At 32.6% G+C, this 25,694-nt stretch overlaps 1 protein-coding gene across 1 annotated transcript in view; it reads left to right on the forward strand.

Annotated features, from left to right (window-relative positions):
* ULK4 (unc-51 like kinase 4) overlaps positions 1-25,694 on the forward strand; it is a 205,602-nt gene that overhangs the window by 13,181 nt on the left and 166,727 nt on the right. The window contains exons 9-18 of the mRNA XM_030445373.1: positions 323-418; positions 2,229-2,353; positions 2,507-2,576; positions 4,907-5,006; positions 5,347-5,451; positions 7,536-7,596; positions 9,107-9,288; positions 9,734-9,780; positions 10,553-10,631; positions 23,709-23,816. Of these exons, the coding sequence (XP_030301233.1) occupies positions 323-418; positions 2,229-2,353; positions 2,507-2,576; positions 4,907-5,006; positions 5,347-5,451; positions 7,536-7,596; positions 9,107-9,288; positions 9,734-9,780; positions 10,553-10,631; positions 23,709-23,816 (973 nt within the window). The remainder of the gene's footprint in view (positions 1-322; positions 419-2,228; positions 2,354-2,506; positions 2,577-4,906; positions 5,007-5,346; positions 5,452-7,535; positions 7,597-9,106; positions 9,289-9,733; positions 9,781-10,552; positions 10,632-23,708; positions 23,817-25,694) is intronic.

Raw genomic sequence — 25,694 nt, forward strand, 5'->3', positions numbered from 1 at the left:
CTTTGATTTATGGCTGATAGAGTCATATTGTTAAATAATATAAGGTTATAATTTATAGGGTAGTTCAGACAGGTCAAATGTTGGGGTTGACTGTGAAGTTTCCTTCATTCCTAGTTTCATACCTTTGTGCTGAATCAATTCTCTCTTCTGATATGAGGCAGTTTGTCCTGTAAAAAAACATATTTGTTGACCAAATAAGAGTGAGCAACAGAGTTAATTGCTCTGAATTGTCACCGGGTTCAAAAAACTATTCTGGTGTCTCTGGGGACTCGTATTTTTCCACTGCTTTTTCTGATAGTTTTTTTTTTTTTCTTTTCAAAAGGCTGAATTGGACAGACCTATTGCAGCATCCGTTCTGGAAAGGGTCACTTAGCCATTGTGGTGGTGATTCTGCAGACAGACTGGGCACAAGCTCAAGGTACCAAATGTTCAAGGAAGACTTCTTGTACAGTGATCAAAGCAAACAAATATTTCTGTATTTTTATTATGGTTTTCTGTATGTTTTTATTTATTCATATACAAAATATGTATTAATTTACAATATATATTAACATATTTATGTAGATTTTCATATTAATTAATTGATGAATGGAGTTTCCACTATTCAGTGAATAGCTTTGAATGCTTAGGAATCAGTTTTACATTGTCTGTTTACCCTCGACAGACTCCATCCTTCTGGATATAGAATATATTAAAATTTACTTCTGAACTAGCTGCTCTCATTTTAATTTATTTGTTTATATAAAAATTATGCACAGTAATTTGGATCTCTTTTTTTTAAGCTTTTTGTAGCATCCTATAAATATGGGTCAGTTCTTCCTCTACTGAGTTTTTTTTGCTTATGTGTTAGGCTTAGAGCATTGCAAAGCCTATCAGTAGAGCACTTAGATTTGTGATTCAGCCTTATATCCTTGCAAAGGCAGCTGACCCATAATCTTTGCTTATGACTTAAGGCATTAATCTAGTGGGTTTTCTTCCCTAAATTTGTAATATTCTATACTGCTATATGTGCAGAGAAACCCAAACCTTTTGTGAATAGTAGTTTCTATGTATTTAAGAGTTAGGCTTTTTCAAAGTTTCTGCCAGCTTGGTGGGGTTTTTTAAAATTCTGAATTGCAGTATTTAGTGTTGAGTTTTATGTTCTTTTGTTTTCAATATTTTAAAGATATTTTACATACCAGCCTAGGAAATTAATGTGACAATAGCTGTCTTTTAGGATGCTGAATGTTTTTGTACTGTATTTAAAAATTCTCTTTAGTGTTGCTTGATACCCCTTTCTGATACTAGTGTTGCAGTATTTTTCTTATTAACATTTTTCTAGTGTGAGATACAGCTCATTGTCTCTTAATTTTATTACCACTTTCACCACCAAGGCAGATAATAAATCAAGATTTAAACATTATATCACAAAGTAAGAATACATTCAGGATTTTAACAGGACTTACATCAGCCTCCACTGCAGTGCTCGTCTTTGAGGAATTCTCGGAGAATCAGAAGAATCTTAACCTCCTACCAAATCTTGGGCTATTGAATTTATTCTTGAGGGTTTTCTAATACCTCTGATACATCCACTGAGTTATGTGCTAGTTGACAAGTATGACCAACTTAGCACATGAGCTTGACATGCAGAAGAAGCTCAGTACTTTTCCAAATGTTATGTCCATGTATCTGTTTGTTTTCTTCACAATATGGCTTTGATTAATATTTGATAGCCTAGAGTCAGGAAGGTTTCATGACCCATTCCCATGTGAATAATACAGAGGTATGTTAAAAAACCCAAGCAACCAAAATCAATAGAATTGCAACTAAATGTGAGATATGAATCATTAAGGAAAAAAAAAAGGCAGTTTCTACTGATCTAAATTAAGTCTTTGGACTTCGTTTTTTGAAGTCTGTTGTGACTTCTTCATGTGAAGATTGAATTGTCTATAAAGCTTTTAAAATTTCTTTATAGCTCTGGTATTATGTGGTAATAATACAGCTTTTCTAGCTTCTTTCAAACAAGTTCTACTGAGGGAGTTAGAGATTTAAAAAATATGTTTCCAAGTCCTTTGTGTACATCTTCTGTCATTATCATTTCTAATATAAAAAATAAGTGTAGCACATATTACAATAGTGTGCTGATCTAGAGAATGATAGTGAAATTGTATGCTAATGATTGCAACACATAATGGATATGATGATAATTTTTAATATTTTCAATCTGTGTTTATCTTTTTTTTAAACAGCAGAGAAGAAACAGAGTCATCTGTGTCTTGGATTGCCAAAGAGCCAGTGGATACTCATAAAAATCTAGATAGCCTCTCATCTTCAAGACTAAATGATAAGACATCAAGGAGTTCTTTCAAGACAGGTAATATTATTTATTATGCTATTTTGAATTAGTTTGTCTGGGGAATTTTGTCCCACTAAATAAATTTACATCCTTATTAACTATGTTTTGTTTATTTTTAACTTATTTTTAACTTTAACTTTTAAATGCAAGTTCATGTTCTTTTTTCATTAGAAACTCAGGCTGAATTGCGCCCAAAAAGTGCAGGTGATGGTGAATCAAATGAATCAATATTTCTTCTCAGGTATGGAAATCTAAGGAACAATTAGAAAACCCTTGAAGCACTTTATTTTTTTGTTTGTTTGTTTCCTTGTCTCTTCATACTTTTTCTTGTAGTTTTTGAAACATTTTGTTGAATTTTCTATTACAAACTTAGTATTAAGATTCCTCATAAGGGCTGCTAAAGCAGTATGTGCAGTTAAAACAATGCTTTTATGGTTTCATTGTACTGGTTTTTGATAGTAGGCTTTTTATTTCTTAGCTGTCTGTGTAAAAAGAATAATTTACTTCAAAATTTCTGTCCTACTTCATATACATGAGAATATGCTTTGATTATGCTTACTTTAAATACACAAGAGTAAGAATTCAGCCTATGATCTACTAATAAATTTTGCCTGCAGCTTTTCATCACAAACCATTGGTATCAATCTACAAATTACTGCATAGGTATTTAAAATAAAAAGTACTAATTTTTACTTGTTTTAGTTGAGGTTGGATTCTGAAACTTTCTGTGACCTTTCAAACAAAAAAGATTATACAGTAAAAAAGGTTTTGTTCTTGTCCTCATCAAGCAGAATATTCCATTTTAAAATTGAATTCTCTCGTGACCTTCTTTTGTAACGTGAAATAGTACTATTGTCCATGGTGGTTTGCCTACTTTTCCAGTTATTTCAGTTGGTTTTAATAAAGTATTACTTCACATCTTGCTTACAACTTCTACCACTACAGCTAAAACCATACTATTAGTAGTTTAAAATGCCATTTGCTGTTTTCCTGAAGAGAAGGGCTGCAATGGCATTAGAAACACTTGATATAATAACATGTAGTCCAAATTATGTTGGAAATAAGAGAAGAAAAACATGTATTTTAAGGAACCACATTTTATTTTCAATAAACACATCAATTTTAATAAAAAATTGATATGTAATACACAGGGAGTTTTAATTAATTCTTTTCTGCTATTCTTTTTGCTTGAAGAATTTAATTTCTCAAAGCCACATGTGTTGCCTGCTGAATTTTGAAAACATTAAAGTGAATGGAAGCTGCCAGCCTGGCTCTTGGAACCTGAATTTACTTATCTGGTTGATGAGGTTTGAACAGCAGTAGCTTCTTTTATATGTGCAAAGGGAAAAAATCTTACTAATTTCAACTAAATCAATTCAGTCATCATTTGTCTTGTTTTAAACTGAAAAAATAGATGAGAACTGGAAAAATAGGAAAGATTTTTCATCTCTCACACACATATGAAAGCAAAATAGGTTTGGAAAAAATATTTCATGAATCTGCATGTTTTGAACCATGTAGGAAGCTAGAATAATATGTTCAGCCCTCTAGCTAAAAATCATACTTTTTTGATTTAGGAAGTAAGACTTTCAAACTAATCCTGATACTTTTTTTTTCTGTAGGAACTGGAATATTTTATGTAGTTTTCTCTGTCTAGTAGAGAATATTTTGGCTCCTCTTCATTGATCCTTTTAAATTTATTTCTGAAAAAAATAGGTAAAATATTCCTTTTTAACAAAATAAGGATAAGAATGAGTAGAGCTATGTTATTAATTTGATCAAGGATTTTAATAAGAATCTTCTTGTTTGTTGTTTGTATTTTTTATTTAGTTGCTCTTTTCCTAATGTATAAAACTGATTTTCAGCTAATTGTATGTTACTTTCTGCTAATGAAGAAAAATTTGTTTGAAGTTACTGATTTAATTAGTTTCCTGGCCTGCCAATTTTACTAATTATAAAGTTGATTTTAAAAACTTTGATGTAAATTAATTTATACTACAAAAAATAAATTCATTAGGAGCTTTATGAAAAATTTGCAAGGTTTCTGGTCTCTTCTTTCTGCATTTTCTTATTAGCAAATGACATTGTTTTAAAAAAAGAAAAATTAAAAATAAATCCAGTTCATATTCATACAAAAGAATCATGCAGTTTTTTATTCCCATTTCCTAACCAATAGTAGGCAGTCAGAAGAAAATAGCATAAAATAAATTGCAAGTTTTTATCAATTCTCTTTGTCTGCTGTTTGTTGTTAGGAATTAAGATACTGAAGATTTAGCATCCAGCTTTACGAACCGACTGTGGGTGAGAAAATAATCAAATTACACATTTAAAAAAAAGTAGCCACTCAATCTGTCTCATTTCTGACTGAGAAGCAAATCCTAACCTTGTCATCAGATACTTAAAGACAGGAAATTCTTGTTAGTTGATGGAGCAGGCATAGCATAATTTGTATGTCAGCTTTGAAAGTTCACCATATAGCATGAAAGTTTCAAAAGCAAACTGAAAAGAAGTAGTTTGCAGTGAAACTTAATCTGTTGGTTTTTTCTCTCTTTTTCTCCCTTTTTGTTTAAGTTCCCGTCCCACTCCTAGGACCAGCACTGCAGTAGAAGTAAGTGATGCTACTACTTCTGCAATCCAGAATTCTCCACAGGGAGATTCATGCTCTAAAAAGGTGAGTAGAAAAATAATATTTAGGGATGGTGGTATCTTTATACTTAAGTTGCAGCTCAGAGCCTGTAGCAAAGCCAATTTTCTTCTCCAGCCTTCCATGAAAATTCTATCTTCTTTCTTAGTCTATTTTTTTCCAACTTGCAACTTATGCTTTTTGGACCCAATACCTTTTCTTCAAACTTGTTTCTTCGTCACATATTTTAGTTGGCCCTGCCTGCTGCTACGTAACAATAAGTAATTTGAAATAAGTTCTGTAGTTTAATGTTGAAATGAAATATTATAATAATATTTAATCTTTTTTTTGTGCAAAACTGTAGTTTAAAAGACTTTTCTTGTTCTAGGCTAAAAATATGTGCTCAAGTCAGCAGGATATGGAGTCAACATTGAAAGAGCTCATTTACACTGAATCTGATCTTATCATAACACCAATCATTGACAATCCAAAGGTATAACAAAATAAACATAAGATACAGGAACTTCTGGGTGAGGCTATTTTTGCAGTTGTATCTTTAATCAGGGTGAAACTCCTTTCCTGTATTTTAAAATTCTCTTTGTAAAGCAGTTCCACCCTGTCATCTGGCAAGTTCTCATGCAGATTTTTGGCAGTCTTTTATAATCCTATTGTGTTGCTAATTTGGAGAACTGAGTTATTTGGGGGTTGAATACTAATATTAAATAATATAGTACAAAAATTAGAAACTGCTAAATGCTTTGTTGTCTGATTTGGCAGATGTGATTTTGGATAACTTGCTTTGATACCTATCAATTAAATGAACATGAAATGGGTGTGTTTTGGTATACTATAAACAAGACCATTTATCAAGTCTTCTTGATTAGTTGTTCTATAAAGGTATACATTCTAAAATTTAGACACTATAATGCTTCTAATATACATGAACTTATCTTCTCTGAAAGAGAAGACCTTAAATTACAAGATATGTCCATCCAGTTTCTGTCATGTGGATTATAATGTGACAACACTTTGTGATGACTCTCTTAAGCAGTCTGACACTTGTTTGACAGCAAAGGGAAAACCAAAAAGAGAATCAGAGCTCTGCACTGCAATGACAATGCAATGTCTATGTATGGGCGCATGTGTAGTATTGGCAGAAGGGGGGATAGACAAGAGCTCCTTTACTCTTCCTTTTATTTCTTTACAAAAACAAATAAATAAATAAAAAAAATTAACAATTTTACCTGGTAAGTGTCTGGTGCCTGGGATGCAACGTTTTTCATTGGAAGTGAGCATCTAGCTCAATAAGAATGTCTATGCCTTTTACTTGTTATATTGCCTTAATATAACAATTTGTTTGTTTGTTTTTTGTTTGTTTGTGGGTTTTTTTTTTAATAGACTTCCTAACCATCTCAAAAATTAAAAATTTTCTAAAGCTAGGTGAAATAACTACCTAACAATACTGTTTTGGGGGTGAGAGACATTGTTGCCAGTGGAGAATTTTAAGGTTGAAAATGCACTTGAATGCCATCTCTATAAATTTTCACTTCTGTCTCAGGACTCACAATACAAAGCATTAGTCTCCACTGCTTCTACACCTACAAATATAAAGAGAAGATGAGAGGGAAGTGTACATACAAATGTGCACATGGAGTTTAATCTCCTTGCCATGCAATGCCAGATTCAGAATTAATGTAAAATTGTCCACTAAATTCCCAGGACATGTACTCAGAGTCATTGCATCCTTGGCGACCTTCAGACTAAAGGGTGATACTGACACCTGGTAAAACTGAAGAGCTTGCAATTTAGTCTCAAGGAACAGGATTTACTAGATACTGGCAGAAGTTTAAAAGCTGGAATGTAAGGTTACATTGTAAAATTTCCCTGTGTTCTGCAGATTTGTGGAACTGAAGACCTTTTTTAGAAAATAACTCTCTAGTTACATTTAGGCTTCCTCTGTCAAAGTTTAAATTCCACTTTACAGTTACCTTTTTTTGTACTTTTTTAGTTACTGAAAATCACCATCTAATGTTCAGTGACAGAGCAGTCATCCAGTATCACAATATAGCAGAAAATTATATGTTGTTGGGAAGAAAACCTCATACCTTATGAAGTTTTTTATACCTTGTTGATATTACTGTTTATATTCTAGAATGATCTAATATATGCATATTTTTGATGTATAGCAATGAATTAAGTGCTAAAACATTCAATGACCTCTAAGGTACGTATTTCCTTTCTGTACCTTTTGCAGTCCAAATGCAAGTATTTTTCTGCATACAAGCAACATAAAAATATAAACAGAAAAAATCCTATCTTTTTTTTATTCCCATTAAAAAAAAAAAAGCACATGCATGGAAATACTGACAGTTTAATTATACTAAAATATAGAGTTAAATCTTGAATATCTGCTTGGGAGAAATGCCTATCAGAAAACAATGGAAAATGTCTCAGTTATAAGTAATGGTTTGTATACCTATTCTGTAAAATTTCTGCATCTTTTTGTTTTCATGTTCAATTACTTAGAGATTTCCAGAAATGTATTAATTGTTGTAATGTGTTTGTCTGTTTTCCCAGATAATGAAGCAAATGCCAGTTAGATTTGATTTGAAAACTTTACATATACCAACATATTCAGGTATGGATCTGCTGAGGATGTTAAAGCTTAAGTTCCCATTGTGATGGTGTAACTTGCTATATCCTCCCTTTGTAGATTGAGCTGTCACAGTTGGAGGACTTGTAACTTTTCTGGAGCTGTTTGGGACTTGTTTTTTTGGTTGTTTTTGTTTTTAATATTTAGAAAGGCTGCAGTAATTTCTGAAAACCAAAGGGTGCTCATTGTCATGAATGTAATGTTTCTTCCACTGGAAAATTTCCTTTAGGCTACTTAGTGAAGTAATATTACACTTTATCATGTTTGAAGAACAATATCAGACAGATATATAGTCCTTCTAGAATTCACACAGCACCTCTTCTCATTAGTAAAAGTTTCTTTTTGTAAAGTATGTATTTTGGAGAGTTACTTTGTTGAAGAAATTTTATACTTGGAAAGGAGCACAACATCCCCCAGTGTCTTAATTAGGATTATAGTAGCAGAAAATATTTTTATTTTGGATAACATCCTAAGCAAAAATTACCAGATTTAAGTGCCTAAGGGGGTTGTATTTTATTTCATTTTGCATTTAAGTAACTAAATCACCATAGTAATTTTCTGATATGTGTAACTATTGTTGTCTGTATCTATTTAATACAAAACAGTATTTTTTGTGGTTGTAACACTTCCAGGGTTGTAGGGGTTTTTTCTGTACAACTGCCTGATTGTTTTTGAAGTTAGTGTAATTGATGCTGCTTATCAATAAAGATTAAAGACTGTATGGAAAAGTTAAGAGAAATACTTGAAATTTGAACCACTTTTCACCTTTACTAGCAAAAATTACAATTGCTCTCCTTAACACTTGTTATGTTTGTGTAAAATTGGAGTAAAAGACAGAAGACCTTCTCTTGATTGCTGATAAGTTATTCAATAAATAGCTAACTGAGTATGGCTGTTAGAGTGAAATAATCCATTGAGTCTGGTGAGGAAGTCTGAAAATTCTCTTTTTGCACAATAGTTAGTTAATTAAACTACAGGATTTATGTTAATTGTGCTACTGACTTCTTTGTGTTCCTCTTTGTCATTTGTGTTCTGATAGTACTAAGGCTTAACAGGATGGATACCTCCCTATATGAATAACTATACACATTTTCAGTTTATTAGTTCTGAGGAGAATTTGCTGTCAGATTTACTCTAATGAAACTGCACTTTCTTATAAAGAATTAGTAATGATTAAGGTCAACTTCTACTTTTCCTAAATATAATACCAATAAATGTTTACTTAGATGAAGTCCTAGGACTTAGCATGGTTGCAGTTTTGAAAAGGCTTTGGGGCTTTTATTGCTACATTTTCATGCTTTGTTTTCTCTTCCTGCTTTTTTTTATTTCTGTAATCTTCATACATGTATTACATATTTGTTTAAGATTTTAAGTACTAACATAGTTAGATGCAAACTTTGGAAATGAGTTCTTAGTTTTGATGTTACTCTCTGGAGTGTTCAAGGAAAATAAAATATCCCTTATCTTTACCAATTTGTTTCCTTCCTATGGCTAGCTGAGAAATTATCATCTATGAAAGATGTGGACTGGAATGACTTCTTGCAAAGAGTGTGTTTGCTACTTGATTCCACTGAGAAGAATACAGGAGCAGCACGTTCTAAACTGAACTTACTCTACTACCTATGTACTGTGGTCATCCACAAAGAAGTTGCAAGCAGGCTAATTAGCTCTCAGCTCGTAAGTAATAAAGTTTTGAAGGGATAACATGGTTTACATACTTGCCATTTTTCCAAAAATTTGCTGCTTTTAGTTGTATTCCAGGAAATCATTGGTGTGCTGACAAAAGTAATATGGCCAACTATTTTTGTCCATTCTCACAAAATAAATTTTATTTATTAAGTACTTGTTGGGTAATGCTACATGATGAACTCTGTAGATGAAAGTATTGTTGTTATTTTCCTCTGCATAGTGTTATTCATAACAAAAGAAATGTGGAGTTATTTTAACGTGCCTTATATGCACAATATCTATGCATAGCCAGTATTTGTCTATGATAATATTTTTTGCAAATGTTATATGCTTATTTTAATAAAATCACTCATATTTTGATTTTATTGTTTATCTTTGGGACGTATGAAATAAGTGAAAATCACTGATGTTATTTATCTTCTTTAAACTATAGTTTCCTATATTGATACAGCAGCTGCGTGTAGCTGCCAACTGGGATATGTAAGTAGCAGTTATTTTAAATTAATTTTTTCAAATAAGATATTACCACTGAATTTTTAAAAAGGTGTTACTTAACAGGGTCTTGGAGAAATCTTTTAGCCTGCTAGACTACTGTGATAGCTGACTGCATTTTTCAGCAATGAAGTAATTGAAATAATACATTGCTATTTCACAAGACCAGTGATTATGAAAAATATCTAAAATTTTATCTAGAAGTTATATAATTTTGTGTAACATATCGTGTTAGTTAAAATCAGTGCATAATCCAACCCATACCATAATAGCAGTAAAATAACTGTAATGGTATGTGGTTTTTTTCTTTTAAATGTCTGGTCAGAAGGATTTCAATGTGATAGTGCCCTCTTCTGTTTGTTTCATAAATGTTGATTTTATTTAATACTTTTTTTTCTTTAATGAAACATATAAAACTGGTTTGGAGTTGTAGATTTAAATTCTTTTTTGTCAGCTACAGTGAAAAGTTTAAAATGACCAATTTTTCTGTGTTGTAAGAAAACTGAGCATGGGCCGATTTGTAATGCTATAACAAATTAAAGAATCTTCATCAGTGCTAAAGGAAAGAAATGTGTTTATTTATGAATTTATTGCTAAATTGATTTGAAATACTTATATACTTAGATGGTACAAATAAAATAGAAAGAATAAGAAAATCTGAGATGTAAATTGTACTTCAATCTGTCCTTAGCAATCTTTGTAAACATAACTAGGACATAATTTTTTTTCTACACATATAAAAAATTTACTTCATATGCAGACGTGCCAAAGTTGCTCGAGTGATTGGTTTACTGGCGTCGCACACATCTGAAATTGGAGAAAATGTACCTGTTTCTGAGGTAACTTTTTTTTTTTTTTTTTTTTTTTTTTTTTTAATTGTGGTTTGAGGCAGTTTGGGGGAGCTATGTTAGTGCTCTTACTATTTATTTAGTTTTAAGTAGTCACTGCCATACTTCTTGTGTGACATATTTGGTTATGTTGAAGTGTAATTGTTATAAAACAATATATAGTATAAACAAAATATAGTATAAAAATAGTACAATTGTTTCTTAGATATCTTGTTTCCTAATAATTGAAATGGAAATAGTTTCATATTCCTCACAGTTATGGATGAATGTATGTAATGAATAGCAAGTAATTTTGTGTGGAGAAGAAAAAAAATCTTTAATTTTTTCATTTTGCATGTTCAGTAGTTGTCTTACACAATAGACTGATTAAAAAACCCATCTTACTGTCAATTTTTGCTTGTGATGCTTGCACACAAATTATATAAATTTGACAGAATCTGCTATTTAATATCTGTCTGGAGTGTGAATGTGACATTATTCGTACCTCATGAGATGAACTCAGGATTTGAATGTACTGGGAATTTGAATGTAAGTAACAACTGCTAAATACACAAACATACATCTATACTGTGCAGGTCTAGCATATAGCAATGTGTAGTTATTGGCTAACAGCTGACTTGATGGCTGTGCAGCTAAGGATATTTTATTGTTCTAGATCCCTCTGGTTACTTCCTAGTGAATAGCAAAACCAGTTTTGTTTTAGCTTGGTGTAATTGAACTACAGTTCAATTCTGTAGTGAAAACTGAACTCCAAACATTATTACCTAGGGTTGTTTTGTTTGTTTGTTTGTTTTATAAAGTTTACAAAGTGAGGAAAGAGTCCTTATGGTTATAATCACTGAATTTTGATCAAAGTCTTTCAATACTTCCAGCTGCATGTCCCCAGAATATCAGGTCGTAATTTAAGTGCACTCTTGTGTGTAGCAGATATTTTTGGTATTTAGCTTCTAAAATTTCCAGTGAAAATACTGAATGGTACTTTTGAGATGTCCCTATAACTTTTGGCTTTTAGATGTTTAAGGCATTTAGCACTAATATATTTAGCAATTGTTTCTGTGCCTCTCCAGTTTCCATCATAGGAAATATGTATCTTAGTCACCTTAGTGTATGAAAATGCAACAGATTTACATTGAAGTATACATTAAGACCAGTGACACTTAAACTGGGGGACTAGAAAGGAAAATTAATTTTCATTAGAAGTTTCTGGCCCCATTCTTATGTGAATTAAAAATAATATTTACATACATTCACTGGGAAAATTAATAATTATTTTTAAAATTAACAAATCTGACTTGTTGTACTGTTCAAAAGCCAGGTACTATGCTTGCTATAATGACATTCATCACAAGTTTTTTCTCTCAAATTGATATTTCTGAATTTAAAAAATATTTTAGAATATATTTTAGAATGCTGATTCAAAATTAGAATGAGGAAAAAATAATCCTAATATTTACATGTCTTCAGACTTTTTGCATATTTAATCTAAAATAAGATAATAGTAATCAGTACACAAAACTTGGCAGTTCAATTATAGAAAATGTAGGAATTTCTGACTTAGAATCATGGTCCCCTCTGCTCCACCCAAAGGAATTAAATGAATATGTGGGACTGATGAACATTCTTCTGGACTGTCATCTATTGTATGTTGTGTAATGCTTTAATACTCTATTTTATCCTTTTATATGAGCCAGCTGATGCTCCAGTTGAAGTTTCTTGGTTACTGCTGTGATTTAGGAATGTGAAAACAAAGCTGCAGCTAGTCAGAACAACATAAACTAAAATGACTGTCCGTGATCTAGCTGTTACAATTAAAGATACATGAGTGACCTGTATATTGATAGCTGTTTCTCCTTTTTCCTAGTAAGGAATGTTCCTCCTCCATTCCTAGTAACTTCTAATACTTTTTGCCCCCTCTTAGAAGTGGTCTCGCTGTAAAACTATGACCCCGTAGCCCCAAAGTTTTGTCCCTAAGGGCAAAAAGTCACTTCAAAGCTATGAAGATGCAATTTTGGAATTATTTATGCCCCCTGTATGATCCATGCTATGTACACCAAGTTTCTTTTCAATTCTTATCACTTAATAAAAACCCCTTTGCAGTTCCTTTTTACCTCATTATGCATGCATCCAGTTACTTGTGATTTCTTTTGTGCTTTTAAGGAACCACAGGTACTAATAGAGACTTCTGAATCTGCACCATTAACCTTGTTGTTGTTTAAACTCTTTGTTAAATAGAAACATTTATTCCTGAAAAAGCAGAAGAACTTTAGGGAGAAAAAAAAAAAGACTCATCCTTATTTAGCAGGCTAAAATAAATTTTTGCATATTGTATGCCAACAGAATTTAATTTGTTGCTTTCTGAGCAATTGCTGATATTCCTTTTTTTATATATATAAAAAGAAAAATTCAGGTAATCAGTGAAGAGCAATTTATTTTGAACATAAACACTAGAGGTCACTAAAATGCAAAAAATAAAATACAGCAAATAATTTACAGACTACACAAAGGTGAAGCTATGGAACTGTACTATATTTATTCTGCTGATGTATTCTAAAATGTAGGTCATATTAGAAAAAGAATTATAATAGATGAATATTTATACTGCTGCATTCACTTGCAGTTGATCTATTTCCAGTCAAGTATTTTTTAGAAGAAAACTGCACTGGTTAGAAAAAAATGGGACTGATCTTAGAAATTAAATGGGGCAATCTTATACTGAAGCTGAAGGCATTTTGTATGTAGTTTCTTCTATCTGGAATTTGCACTAAAAGTTGTTTATACATCATGGGTTTTTTCTGACTTGTATTTTCTTACCAATGAGGTGCCATTTACAAATGTGAAATATCACTTCCTTTATTTATTCCTGGTTATCTCAGAAAAACATCTAGATCTTAAAGTTTTATCTTTGTATTTACATTTTGAAACTGTTTGATAAGAGTAGATTCTATGAGAAAAATGTTCTTTATTTCCAGGATTCTTGGAAAGAAAATTTTTCTTCCCAAGTTAGGGAGACTTGCTTCCACTTATCTCATTTGTCTTATTTATTAAAGCAAGCTACTTTTCTTTCCTCTCTGTCAATAGATTAGATCTTCTGCCATGCAGGACACAGCCATTCTGACTTGAAATTTCAGACCCTTTTTTTTATTTTTATAAGAGATGATACAGCAGCTTCACAGAATGCCTCCATGCTGTGGAGCAGTCTCCTCTCTCTGGAGACCAGCATGCTCCACCAATTGAGTTGATCTTTGCCTGTCCTTTTGGAGGCCAAAGTCCAGCCCTTGTTGTTACCTCTTCTAAATTTGCTAATTAAGAATATTAGTCTCACTATGACCTAAGCACCTGTGCCTGGTTTTTTACAAACCTGGGTCAATTACCCTGCTGAGTGTTAAAAGAGTTCAGAGAACCTGCTACAGCCTTCACACAGCAAGTTCCTTTGCAAAGTCTTTGCTTATGGAATTCCATGGCCAAATTATGAAACTAAATAACCCATGGAAAATGACAGCATATTAGAATATCTCTGTAATACTGAGCTTAGAATGTTATTCCTTTTTCAAAGCAATGGAACAGCATGATTTCCCTTTTCAAACTGAATCTTCATGTAATTTGAACCTTTTTTATTTCCATGGCTTTGTTTTCTTTTTGGTTATTATTATTTTGATCCTTGTTTTCTACAGTTGCAAAGCAGCTGCATAGTTACAAGTGCATGACTTGCAAACTCTTATAAAGTCCTAGCTGGTCTGCTTGTGGATGCTTTGGTCTAGATCAGTAGTTTGTTGTCATTTTAGTTCTTAGAGAATGACACTTTTATCTCATGTTCCTAGCTTATCTCTGTGGTAACTCCTGTTTCTGGGTCTGCATCTGGCCATATTGTATGTAAATAAAAATAAAAATGTTTTAATTTGGTCACTTATTCCCAACCTGTTTAGTTGAATGTTGTTTTTCTTGTAAAACAGTCTTTTGAGTCAAGCTCACAGAGGATCATAATTTTAGCATATCTTTGGTTCTTTCTTCCAAGGGCACTTTCCTTGTTCTGTCCTGATACCTTTAAGTAAAACAACACACTACAAAAGCAAAACCCCACCTTTATTACTGTTTTGCTATCTTTTCAATATCTGTTTCATGGATATTTCATGGATATTAAGAAGTCTGTGGCTCAGTGTCCAGTTTTGTTCAAATCCAGTCCTCTGTATTTCACCAGCCTGGATTTTAGAGTAGAGGGCATGCATCCCCACCATCAACTTGTACTGGAATGCTACGTCCAGTTCTAATCCACCCATCTCAAAAAAGGCACTACAGGAGTTAAAGATAGATTTTGAGGGAAACCAACAAGAATGGTAAAGGACCTCTGAGGGTGCTGAAGAGTGTCAGATTCGTTAGTAAAAATTTGTCCTTGAATTATACTCAAATGTTGAGTGATATAGGGAAATATAAATTGAAATGTTTTTTCTATATTGTAGTTTAAGAATAAAACCACTTTGTGAAGTTGAAAATTGGCAAATTAAAATCCACTCAGAGAATGTAGAATGAGGCATAGAAGTGTCTTTCCACATGAGAATGTAAAAACTGGTAATAGAACAATAGTATCAACTTCCATCTTGAAAAAAATATTGCCTTCATTGTTCTGTGTACCTGCTGTGTAAATTATGTGCCATTCAGGTTTAAGATTGCCGTATTTAAGTTACTTGGGTATAGAATCCCTCATCCCTCATTTTCCATTGCAGAATCAGAAGTATCCAAATAAATTTATACTGTGCAAAACCTACTGAGAAACAGAACTTCATCTAATAGTTTTTACTGTTGAAAAAGATAAGCTTAAATGCAAGTCTAAAAAATAATGCCAATAATGTTAATATTAAGTTTTTTCCTTCAATTCATCTGCATAGAAAACATATAAAAATTAAATATTTTAACTTTTTTATTCTTAATTCTACCAATTTCATATTTGCCTGAGAGCAGGGTTGTTTTTAAGCAGACTGTAAGAAAAAAAGTAAATCTTTATGGATTAGTTTATGCAATCCGTCCTTTCCTAGAGCACTTAGAAGTTTCTTTGATTTGGAAAGCAGTTGGAGGATTCAAGAATAGGATTTACATTTTTCTCTTGATCCTAGGCAGATAAGCAGTTTCAGCTTAACTTACATCCAGAGGAAAATGATGGTTATGTGAAATGTACTATGTATCTGACAGCTACTTATATATGTATCATGTATAGGGAAGGGTAGTTTTGGGGACTGTTGTAGTATGTGGGCTTTTGCTGAACTGATTTTGGTTGCTCTCTCCTCCAGCACCGCTTTCCTGAGGCTTTAGAATATACTTGTGTCCTGTTCTGTATGTGCTTGGAATAATTTTTTCTTTAGTTGCTGTATTTGGAAATCTAAACTGAAATGCATGATTTCATATAGGGGTTTTTTGGCTTTTTTTGACCCACAGAGATCAATTGAGTATGCATTTTATTTTTATCAAAAATTAAAACAAACAAACAAAAAAGTCAAGGCAAGTAAAATGAAATCCTGTATGGGAAATTTAAGGTATCTTGCCATTATTTTAAAAAAATCATGAAAGTGGGTGTCCTAAGCATTAAAAATTGAAAAATTGAGCCTCTTAGCAGTATTAAATGAATGTACTGGTAACAACAAAACTGTCATCCACTTCACCAGTTGCCTTTGGACATTTACACTTAGTTTTCTTGGTAAAGCCAAGCCAAAGCCTCTTGGTAAAGAGAGGAAAAATTCCAAAAAGCTCTAAAGCCCTAAGAGCACCTACTGCTTGCAGTTCCCTCTTTCTTTTTAAAATTAGGCAGCTAACCTTGTACATTGAAGAGATTTAAATTAGATATGTTCTTTAACTATTATTTTTTAGGCATTTTGAATAAATTTTAGTCTTTTGCTCACAGCATCAGTTGTGTTGTTACTTTAACTGGCCTACTGTGGGTAAATTTTGTAGAATAGAAAATGAAAAGGTAAATGTCAAAATTAATAGTTTGGAAATTGTATGTTTCTTTCAGTTATTAGATTGACAAAACATCTTGCACTTGCAAGGAAAATCACAGAGTAGTAACAGGAGAAAAAAATCTAGCCTTTTCCTTTAAGCATATACTTGCTTGATTGACACAACTGGGTTACAACATGGTTTGGTGATAGAAATTGCACACTGGTGGTAGCTGAAAAACCTTATTTCCTGCTGCCTTCTGATCACAGCACAGCAAACCAGACTCAGTGTTAGGCCAAATCACTTGCCTTTTGATCGTAGTCCTAGCTTTTCCTCTGCATACATGCCTTTTCAGCTATAATCTGGGAAAAAACCCTGTGATTTTAGTCTGAAACAATTTTTAAAAAGAATTCTATAGAGAAGAAGGAAATGTCTGGTTGGCATCTCCACGGAGAAGATTAAAGGAATTTGCAATAACAAAGGAAGAGAACTAATTTAAAAGAAAGTTTATGGAAAATCCTCAGAGTTTATAGAATATTTTAAATAGAAGAAATTCTGTGTAGTTATTAGACCTAAAATACCCTACATGGGTATTTTCTTGATGGACATTACTCTTTAAGAGTGTCAAAAGCTTCTGAATCAGGTGTATAGGAGACCCACTGTCTGGAAGCAGAAGATGACTTACAGTAACTTCATATAGAGTCATAAATAGAAACATGACACTGAGAGAAGGCAAGGATAGAAACCTGCATATAAAGATGATAGTTAAATATAGGGAAACTATTACTTAATACCACATCCACAGTTTGATGCTCAGACTCCCCTTCACTCCTCCTGAGTTCAGGACCCAATTTATTGTACTGAACAAAAAATTTGCAAAGCCTGAATATTTCACTAGTCTTTCCTTTTTTCTTGTGATTACACTCCATAGAAGAATTTGACAAAAGCATCTATATCATATATACATGTGAATCCAATTCCTGATTAAGTACAGTTATCCTTTGTAATGCTTTAATTATTCATGTTCTACTAAGAAGGGAGGTAGGTAACAAGCTTGAGATGTTCCAAGAAGGCTGGTCATCATTTTTTCATGCAACACTTTAAAGATGAGAATATATAAATATTACTATAGTTTCTCTTCTGGTTAGTGGCAATACAACCATGACATTCTTTTTTAGCCAATGTGAGTGGTTTTCTCCAAGAAAAGTGAGATTACTTTAGCATTACTTGCCCACTTCACGTGATATGTGTGTACTCACAAGAAAATAAACTGAAAGCAATTTCCATTCTGCTTGAAGCATAGGCAGTTTTTAGCACTGTAAGGGTTTTGGAATTCCAAATGTTTTAATTTCCACTAATACTTGTTGCCAGTCCTACTAATAGATCAAAGATGGAGTAATATTTGAAATCTATCCATTGCCACTTTACATTTTAAGGTATAAAATACCTTCTCTCCCTGAATGTGCTGTAATTTTCACTTCTCGGCTCCTTAAGCTCCAGCAAAGGTTCTAGATAAAGCTGGAAATGGGTTGAGAATCAACTCCCCACTGCTGTTCTAAATTAAGGTAAGAACTGTCTATCCAGATATGAATTATTCTTCATTTGTTATGTACTTTACTATAGCCATCCAGTTTGACAGCTAGTGTAAAAGGTGTAGGTAATGTATTAAATTTAAGATGTTTTTATAAGACTGTTTAGGACTTGCAGTCCATTACTATTCACAGAAAGAAAAACTGTATTCAGCTTTAAAAGAAAAAAATGTACTGTAGATAAGAAGACTTTATTTGTCAGACTCTGTAATTAAAGTAAATTTTGTTTTTCTGTTGTGCATTTTTCCAGGTAATGAACTTTCATTACCTAAAATTTGTACTCTCCTTCAATGTTGAATCAAACTGGGTAGATTTTTTTTTTAATCTTATATTTTTCCTCAGGAGAGGATGAAAGACTGTTTTAAATGATTTCCAACTCACTGATGTCAAAATTAGAAGTAATCTGTGCACAGACAGAGTAGAAAACTACTTGCCTTCCTCCCAAATGTTAAAATATGTTAATTAAGCTATACATTAAAGATACTTTACACTGTATAACAGTAAATGTATTTTGTAAAAATATGTGCATATATGTAATTGTGCCTATAATATAGGTGATGAATCACAACTTCGTGTTTCATAGCTTCTGTTGCAGAAGTCATGAAGCTTTTCTCAAGTTTGATTCACGGCGCAGACACTGCCTGTTCAGTATGTGATATACTCTATGAGCTTCCATTTCCTGCACTTCTTATATTTGTAATATTTGAGTACTTAAACATGTTCAGGGAACAGAGGGAAGTCACAGGGTAAATTCTCTGTATGGTATGCTCTCTAGAGAAAAAGAGGCCACCATCTGATTATGGTAAATACAGACTTGTGTTTGACCATAAGCGCTTAAGAATAGTGAGTATTCTCTTGAATGTGTAGTAATTGTTTAATCTTTGGTGCCTTCTACCCATACAGCTTTGTTAGTCTTTGGATTCTGGTAATTTAATTGTTCTTTTCTTGGTATTAATCAGCTTGCAGTTGCTAAAATTAACTTTTAATGGGCACATTTTTCATAATATATGAAGATAAACAGTATGAAATTCATGGCAAAGATTTAATAATTTTATTGCAAATCAGTCACAGACCTTATGGCTCAGATTTCTTCCAGCAGATCTCTCTTGTTTAATAAACCAAGTTTTTTTAAATGAAAACTTTGAATTTATTGCAGTGTTGATTAGCTTTTTGGCAATATTTGTTAGTGCAAAGGAAAGGAAAGAACTTTTAGTTCATTCAAATTTGTGAAAAGTGTAGGAATTGGAATATCAAGAAAACAACATTCTCTTATCACTTCTGAATGAAAAGGATAACTAGGTTTGCCTGTCCTAAAATCTTGAAGCAGAGTGAGAAACAGTAATTTCTGTTCACAGATATCTAATACTGTTCTCTCATTTAATTTGCATGAATTTTAAGTTTGATGAACAACCAAATGAGATAGATACTATACCCAGCATATTTAAAGTTTCCAGAACTTCAAGTTGTAAGACAGCCAAACAGATCTTAGTACAATTAACTAAAGGAATGACTTATTAAATACAACATTTATTTTACTATTTTATTTAATAGAACGTAGGATTCTTAGAATTTTATAGCTGCATACATAAATTTATCTAGTTAATACACTTAAATTTTGATGAAACACTAACCGTGCTTTGGGAAAATAAATATTACAGGTGCAAAACAAGATTCATATTGGTACTAAACAAAGGTTTTCTGCTGGTTAAGCAGCATGAATAAAATGATAAACAACCTGCTTTGATTCTGTATTGAAGATGTACAATTTGATTTGTATTTTCTTCATCAAGTCCTACCTGCACACAAACAAGCAAGCTTAGGTATCATCAAGATTTAATGTCCCTATCTAATCTGCTGTGAATATTGTCTGCAGCTTGTGTTACCACATGACTTGTCAATTTTGTGTAGTCAAAATCACTATTTCATGATGTCTTCATTCCTAGTTTAAAGAGAGAAAGTGGAGAGGTGTTAACTGAATGTGGATAAGTTCTTTTAATGCCACAGTACTGGGGTACTTTTAGTGGTATTGATTGCACAGTGAAAGTAGTTCTCAAAATATGTGTTTCATTGCAAGAGCAATTCTGTACAGGTATAGAAAGCAAATCTGATAATGGAGAAAATGCTGTCATTATGTATTCATCATTTAGTGCAGAATTGCACTTGAGCCAACTTGACTGTTTTCTGAGTCTGATATATTAGGAGCTTTAAAGCCTGATACATTTATTTCTTCACTTAAATATGAAAGTGAAACTCTGTGAAATAGTAGACCATTTAAGGTTCCTCAGTAACATCTAAGAAATATGCTTAAGGCAGTTAAAGAAAACATTTAATGAGCATAGCATTACATAAAAAGGGGGACAAGGTCAAAGTTTGTTTAGGGCATCTTTTTGCTTTGATTTGAAGAATACATTTCCAGTTTTTCTGATTTTCTTTGTACAAAGATTGGGGTTATGAAACTGTTAAGGTTGCCAGCTGAAGGAAAATCAAGGAAAGTTGAAGATAAAAACTCTTTAGTGCTCTGAGGAAGAAAAGAAGAAAATAAAGATCTCTAGAAGATGCTGTCTTGCAATAAATCTGAAGTGACTTACAAGATGCTGATAAGTATTGAGACAGTTTGTTCTACCAGGATACTCTGAACTCTGATACTCTGAACTGTGAAGTCAGGGATAAAAATTAATTTATTATATGAATTATATATATTTTTACTAGCTCTCTCCCAGAAAATAACAGATTTTGCCTCCTGCCTAGCACACATCTTAGCTAAAATACTGAAATTGTCTTTAAGTTATACTGTTTTGGTGTGTATTTTTTGATTGTGGATAAAAACTTGTACTATATTTCTTTGGTTTGTGGTTTGGTTTTTTTTCTTTTTTTTTTTTTTTTAATTAGCAGATAGGTAATATACATATATTCCATTGATTATTTAATAATTATTTTTATAATGAGAAATTTGCTCTCTGCTTTGCAGCAATTGGCAGCCAGCTTATGTTTTGCCATTTATATGCATTGCTTTATACAGAATGGGATGTAGGTTCAAAATTTTGATTTTCCTTAGCATTCTGAAAAAAACTCAGAATAATGCTTTGGTTTTAGCTGCTTCTTGCTCAATTGATTAGATGGGACTGTTTTGCTAGGCCTTCTGAGGTAGTGAGAAAAGAGATCATGTTTTGAAAGCAAAGAGCCTGGACTATTTTCAGATAACCTCTGCCTCTGGCCAATGCTTCTCATGATCTGTCAGAAAACTGCAGTGTTGCCTTTGTGCTTTGTTTGGTATTGGTGGTTTCTTTGGTATTGGTGTTGTTTGGCGTTGTTTAGGTTTTTGATTTTTTTTTTTTCCCTGCACTACCCAAAGTAAAGAATGTGTGTCTTTGTAATTTTTAAAAATTTGTGTAACATCCTTCAGTTACTACACATCTCTTCAAAGCCATGTTAGATCAAATCTCTTTCAGAGGAAGCACTGTAGATGTGCTCTCTCCCTTTTGGGTGTAATACTGCAGTAGCTTCGGGCCATGGTTTTCTAACAAGATAAACTATAAAAGACAATAAATAAAAGTCCATTACAGAGATCCAGTAATTTTTTAAATTATTATTTAATTAGTTAGATGATCGTTTGTGGGAAAAAAGTTTGCGGAGGCTTAAGGATTCCATGTGCACATCAATATGGTTGTATGAAATCATTTATTAACAATTTGCACTCACTCATATAGAGAAGCCTTGTTTCCACCATCATATCATGCAGGTGCCTTTGTATTCCAATTACACAGTCCATTCTCATGGAACCACTCTTCTCACTTCATTATTTTCCATTTCTGTTGCCAATTAAGGTAACTCTTTCCCATTAGCTCATTTTTAGAAACCTCTAACTAGGCCTCAATAACCATGAACCCAATGTAGCCTAAACTGAAGTAAGTCAGGATTGCTCACAATCTGTGTATTTCTGAACTGTTTCCCCAACAATCATTGTTTTGTAAATATCAGTGCTTCTGGTCAGGTATTTGTAGCATCATCAATATCTAAGACCTGGACTCAATGACTTTGGGATAGGACTTTCACAGAGTTAACCCTACTTTAAAATGCTTTTAAACAAGTCCATTTTACAAAAGTCTTTTCTCTACTAAGGTGTGAAAGAAACACATGAAATGTGTTAAATTAATGTGTTAATTAAGCTTATTGGGTTTGTGCTGTTTAAACAGGAAGGGAAGAGTTCATAAGCAGAAGAATAAAATAAAATAAATGCACCACTTGTTGGAGTTTATCATGTGATGGTTTCTATTGCTTTGTTTGCTGTGCAATAGTGACATATGCAATAAGTAGTGTTATTTGCTTGAACTGCTATTTTTTTCCTGTTTCCATAGGTTAAGATACTTGACAGTAATGCTTTCTCTGTTTAGTAAAAAAGTAATGCAAGCTACTTTGCACTTCACATTTAAAATAATAACTATCAGATTGACTGTTTCCAATGGAAAAGTATGTGCAACATTACATTAAAAGTACAAAGTACATAAAAATAACTTCAAATCTCACTTAGTCTATCATTCAAACTATTAGAAATCACTGACTTCACCAACGGTATCTGTTTACAGAGCTTGTTTCTGTATCTCATAAGTACCTTAAATGTAGCAGAACTAAATGCTTCCCATTAGCCAAATGACCTACTTAAGGGACATAGGAAATGTACTAAAGCTGTATTTTCTGTCTTCATTTCCTACTCTTGCAAGTCATTAGTATTTTGTAGCAAGGTGTACCTGTGGATCCATCATTCCTGAGTTAAAGGAACAGCTGTCTCCTCTACTGCTATTTACTTGGTACATATTGGAGCCCATTTGGGTTTGAGGGAGCACACTCTAGCCAGCAGATTGCATACTTCTCAATTTAACGTGGTAGCTAAATCATTTTTAGTTTCTTAAAAAGTTAGGTTGAAATCTGTTTTAGGTGTATATGGGAAAGTGATTTCTTATGAGGTCACCTGCACAAGATGAAACATAATTTACAATTTCTCTCCAAGCTCTCCATATAAGTACTATCTATCTATCTAAATATATGTGCTTTACAAACAGAAAACTAAACTAGTGTGTCCATTTCTCACACGGTGAGTTACCCTTAAACTCAGAGATCAGGAGACAAAACTGCAAGAGTTCCTATCTCCTTATTTTATATCTACAAAAAAGTATTGTGTATTTTTGTTGCTTCTTCCTGTTGTAACCTGATGATGATGATGATAACTTTTACATCTGCTGGAAACATGGGAACAGCAAGCAGACTTTTTTTTTTTTTTCCTGGCAAATTTACCTCTATTTTATCCTCAGTGCAAGGGAAGAAACAATGGTGACAGTTTATCACCTAGGCTATTTCCTTATTACATTTTCACCAAATCACACAAATAATCTATTTTGAAACAATTATTTTTTTCTTGTCTTTCTATGCTAAATCCTATTTAGTGTAAGTGAAGAGTATATCAGTGAGATGGCATTTCAGATAAATGTTGTTACCTTTAACAGTACATTTTGCTTGAGAGTGGATTATGGATGTTGTCCTGTGATGTATTTTTTTATATTAGGCAATTGCACTTTTAACTGAACTCATCAGAGAGAACTTTAGAAACAGCAAATTGAAGCAATGCCTTTTACCATCACTTGGGGAGCTTCTTTACCTCATAGCCAACAAGGTAAGACTATCTCTAAGTGATCCATTCAAATTTATCAAATGTGAAAAAAATTCTCCCACTGAAAAGTAGACAGAAAAAGAAAATGACTTTTTATTTGTGGGCTTGGCAGATTTATGGGCTTGACAGATTTTTGTCCTTGTATGTTCTGGGATACTTTTTCTACTTTAAGAAACGTATTAGTCCAATCACGTATTTCAACTGAGATAAATTAAATTGCATTCTTCAAGTGTTATATTTTGACTTCGTAAAGCAATTTCATCCATCACCATACTGACTGCTGGCCTCCAAATGGCAGATATAAATGTTAGAACCTATCTTAAGTAGAGACTGATTGAATAGAATCACAGAATATTAGTGGTTGGAAAAGACTTCTGAGATCACTGCATCCAACTGTCAAACTCCCCCAGCCCCCACCCCCTCTCCCCCCCCAAAAAAGTGCAAAAAGGAAAACCAACCAAACAACCAAAACCCTGCAAACCACCATGCCCACTAGAGCGTGTCCTGGAGTGTCTCATCTACACGTTTTTTAAATGCCTGCAGGGATTGTGACTTCTTGATATTTATTGCACTATCTAATTTCTCGGAATGCTATCATTATTTAATATTCGTGTGTGAGGTCTCTTGATAAAGGAATGAAAATATCAAATGGATCTCTATTTTGGCTTTCTGTAGTTATGGCTTTATGCTGAATTCCCCTGATTTATTGCCCTCATCCCCTAGCTCCTTTGCATGTTCCACAAGATGAAGCAGTTGCCTTGGTTTTTGTAGAATAAAAAGCATCATCATTTTCTGGTTAGAAGCTGCCAAAATATCTACCAAACACATAGTCACAGAACTTGCTATGGCACTGAGAAATTATGCTATGGCAAATACATCCATAGTTTAATTTTGTATGTTTTAAATACTTCCCTAGTTTTCCTTGGGGGACAAAAATTTCTACTTAGCATCATAAAGCAGATTGCAAAATATGTAATTTCAAAATAGCAATAAAAGAAAAAACCATAAAACTTATGTGGCAAGTATATTTTGCACTTGCTTTTATTATGAAATTAACTTTAGTGATTTAAACAAATCTCTTTGCATTATTCTATAACAGGAAAATTATTTGCATACACTGGCCCTAGTAGAGTTTTTTTTTTCTTCTGAAAATTTGAGCTGACAATTTTTTGTGTATGTTTGTATCTATAAACTTCAGAGTGTTTGAAGCACGGTAACTTGTATTTAATGACAGCTTTATCATGTTTCAGGAAGATCTATAGTAATGGGTTGCAATACTTTGAATTTTATAGCTAAGAAATATTTGGAACTACTTTACATACATAAACTCCAAGGCAGAGCATCTTGGTAAAATTAACAAAAATATCAATGCTATTTTTATGCTTAGAGACATTAATATTTTTTATTTAAAATAAAAAGTTTTTTTAAGAAAATCCCTTCATAAACCTTCTCTATACTGTACCCACTTAAACTCAGAATACTGTAGTTTTTAGGTATTCTATAACTCATTAAATTGAAGAACAGTAGTACTGAATGATCTTGGAAAGATGTCACACCAAATCAATGGTAATAAAATAAGATGAAATGAATGTTTATTCTCTACTTGTATATTTAAACAGCAAAGCTCTATGCCTTGCCTAATTCAAGAAAGAAGTTGTGACTGCATCTGATTCGTTAAGGACTATGCATAAAATATATTTGTTTTTCTCTTTATCCCATGTTTTCTTCAATTTCACAGTTCAATCTGCTTGATTGTTTTATCAAGCTGCTAAATATTTATCATTTCAATTTTTCTGTGGTCATGGCTGATTTTATTTATTTTTTCTCTGATGAGGTTTTGCTAAGTGTTTCTAGGTCCAGGCACAAGATTAAATATATTAA

Source organism: Calypte anna, chromosome 2, assembly GCF_003957555.1.
Source record: "Calypte anna isolate BGI_N300 chromosome 2, bCalAnn1_v1.p, whole genome shotgun sequence".
Taxonomy (NCBI): domain Eukaryota; kingdom Metazoa; phylum Chordata; class Aves; order Apodiformes; family Trochilidae; genus Calypte; species Calypte anna.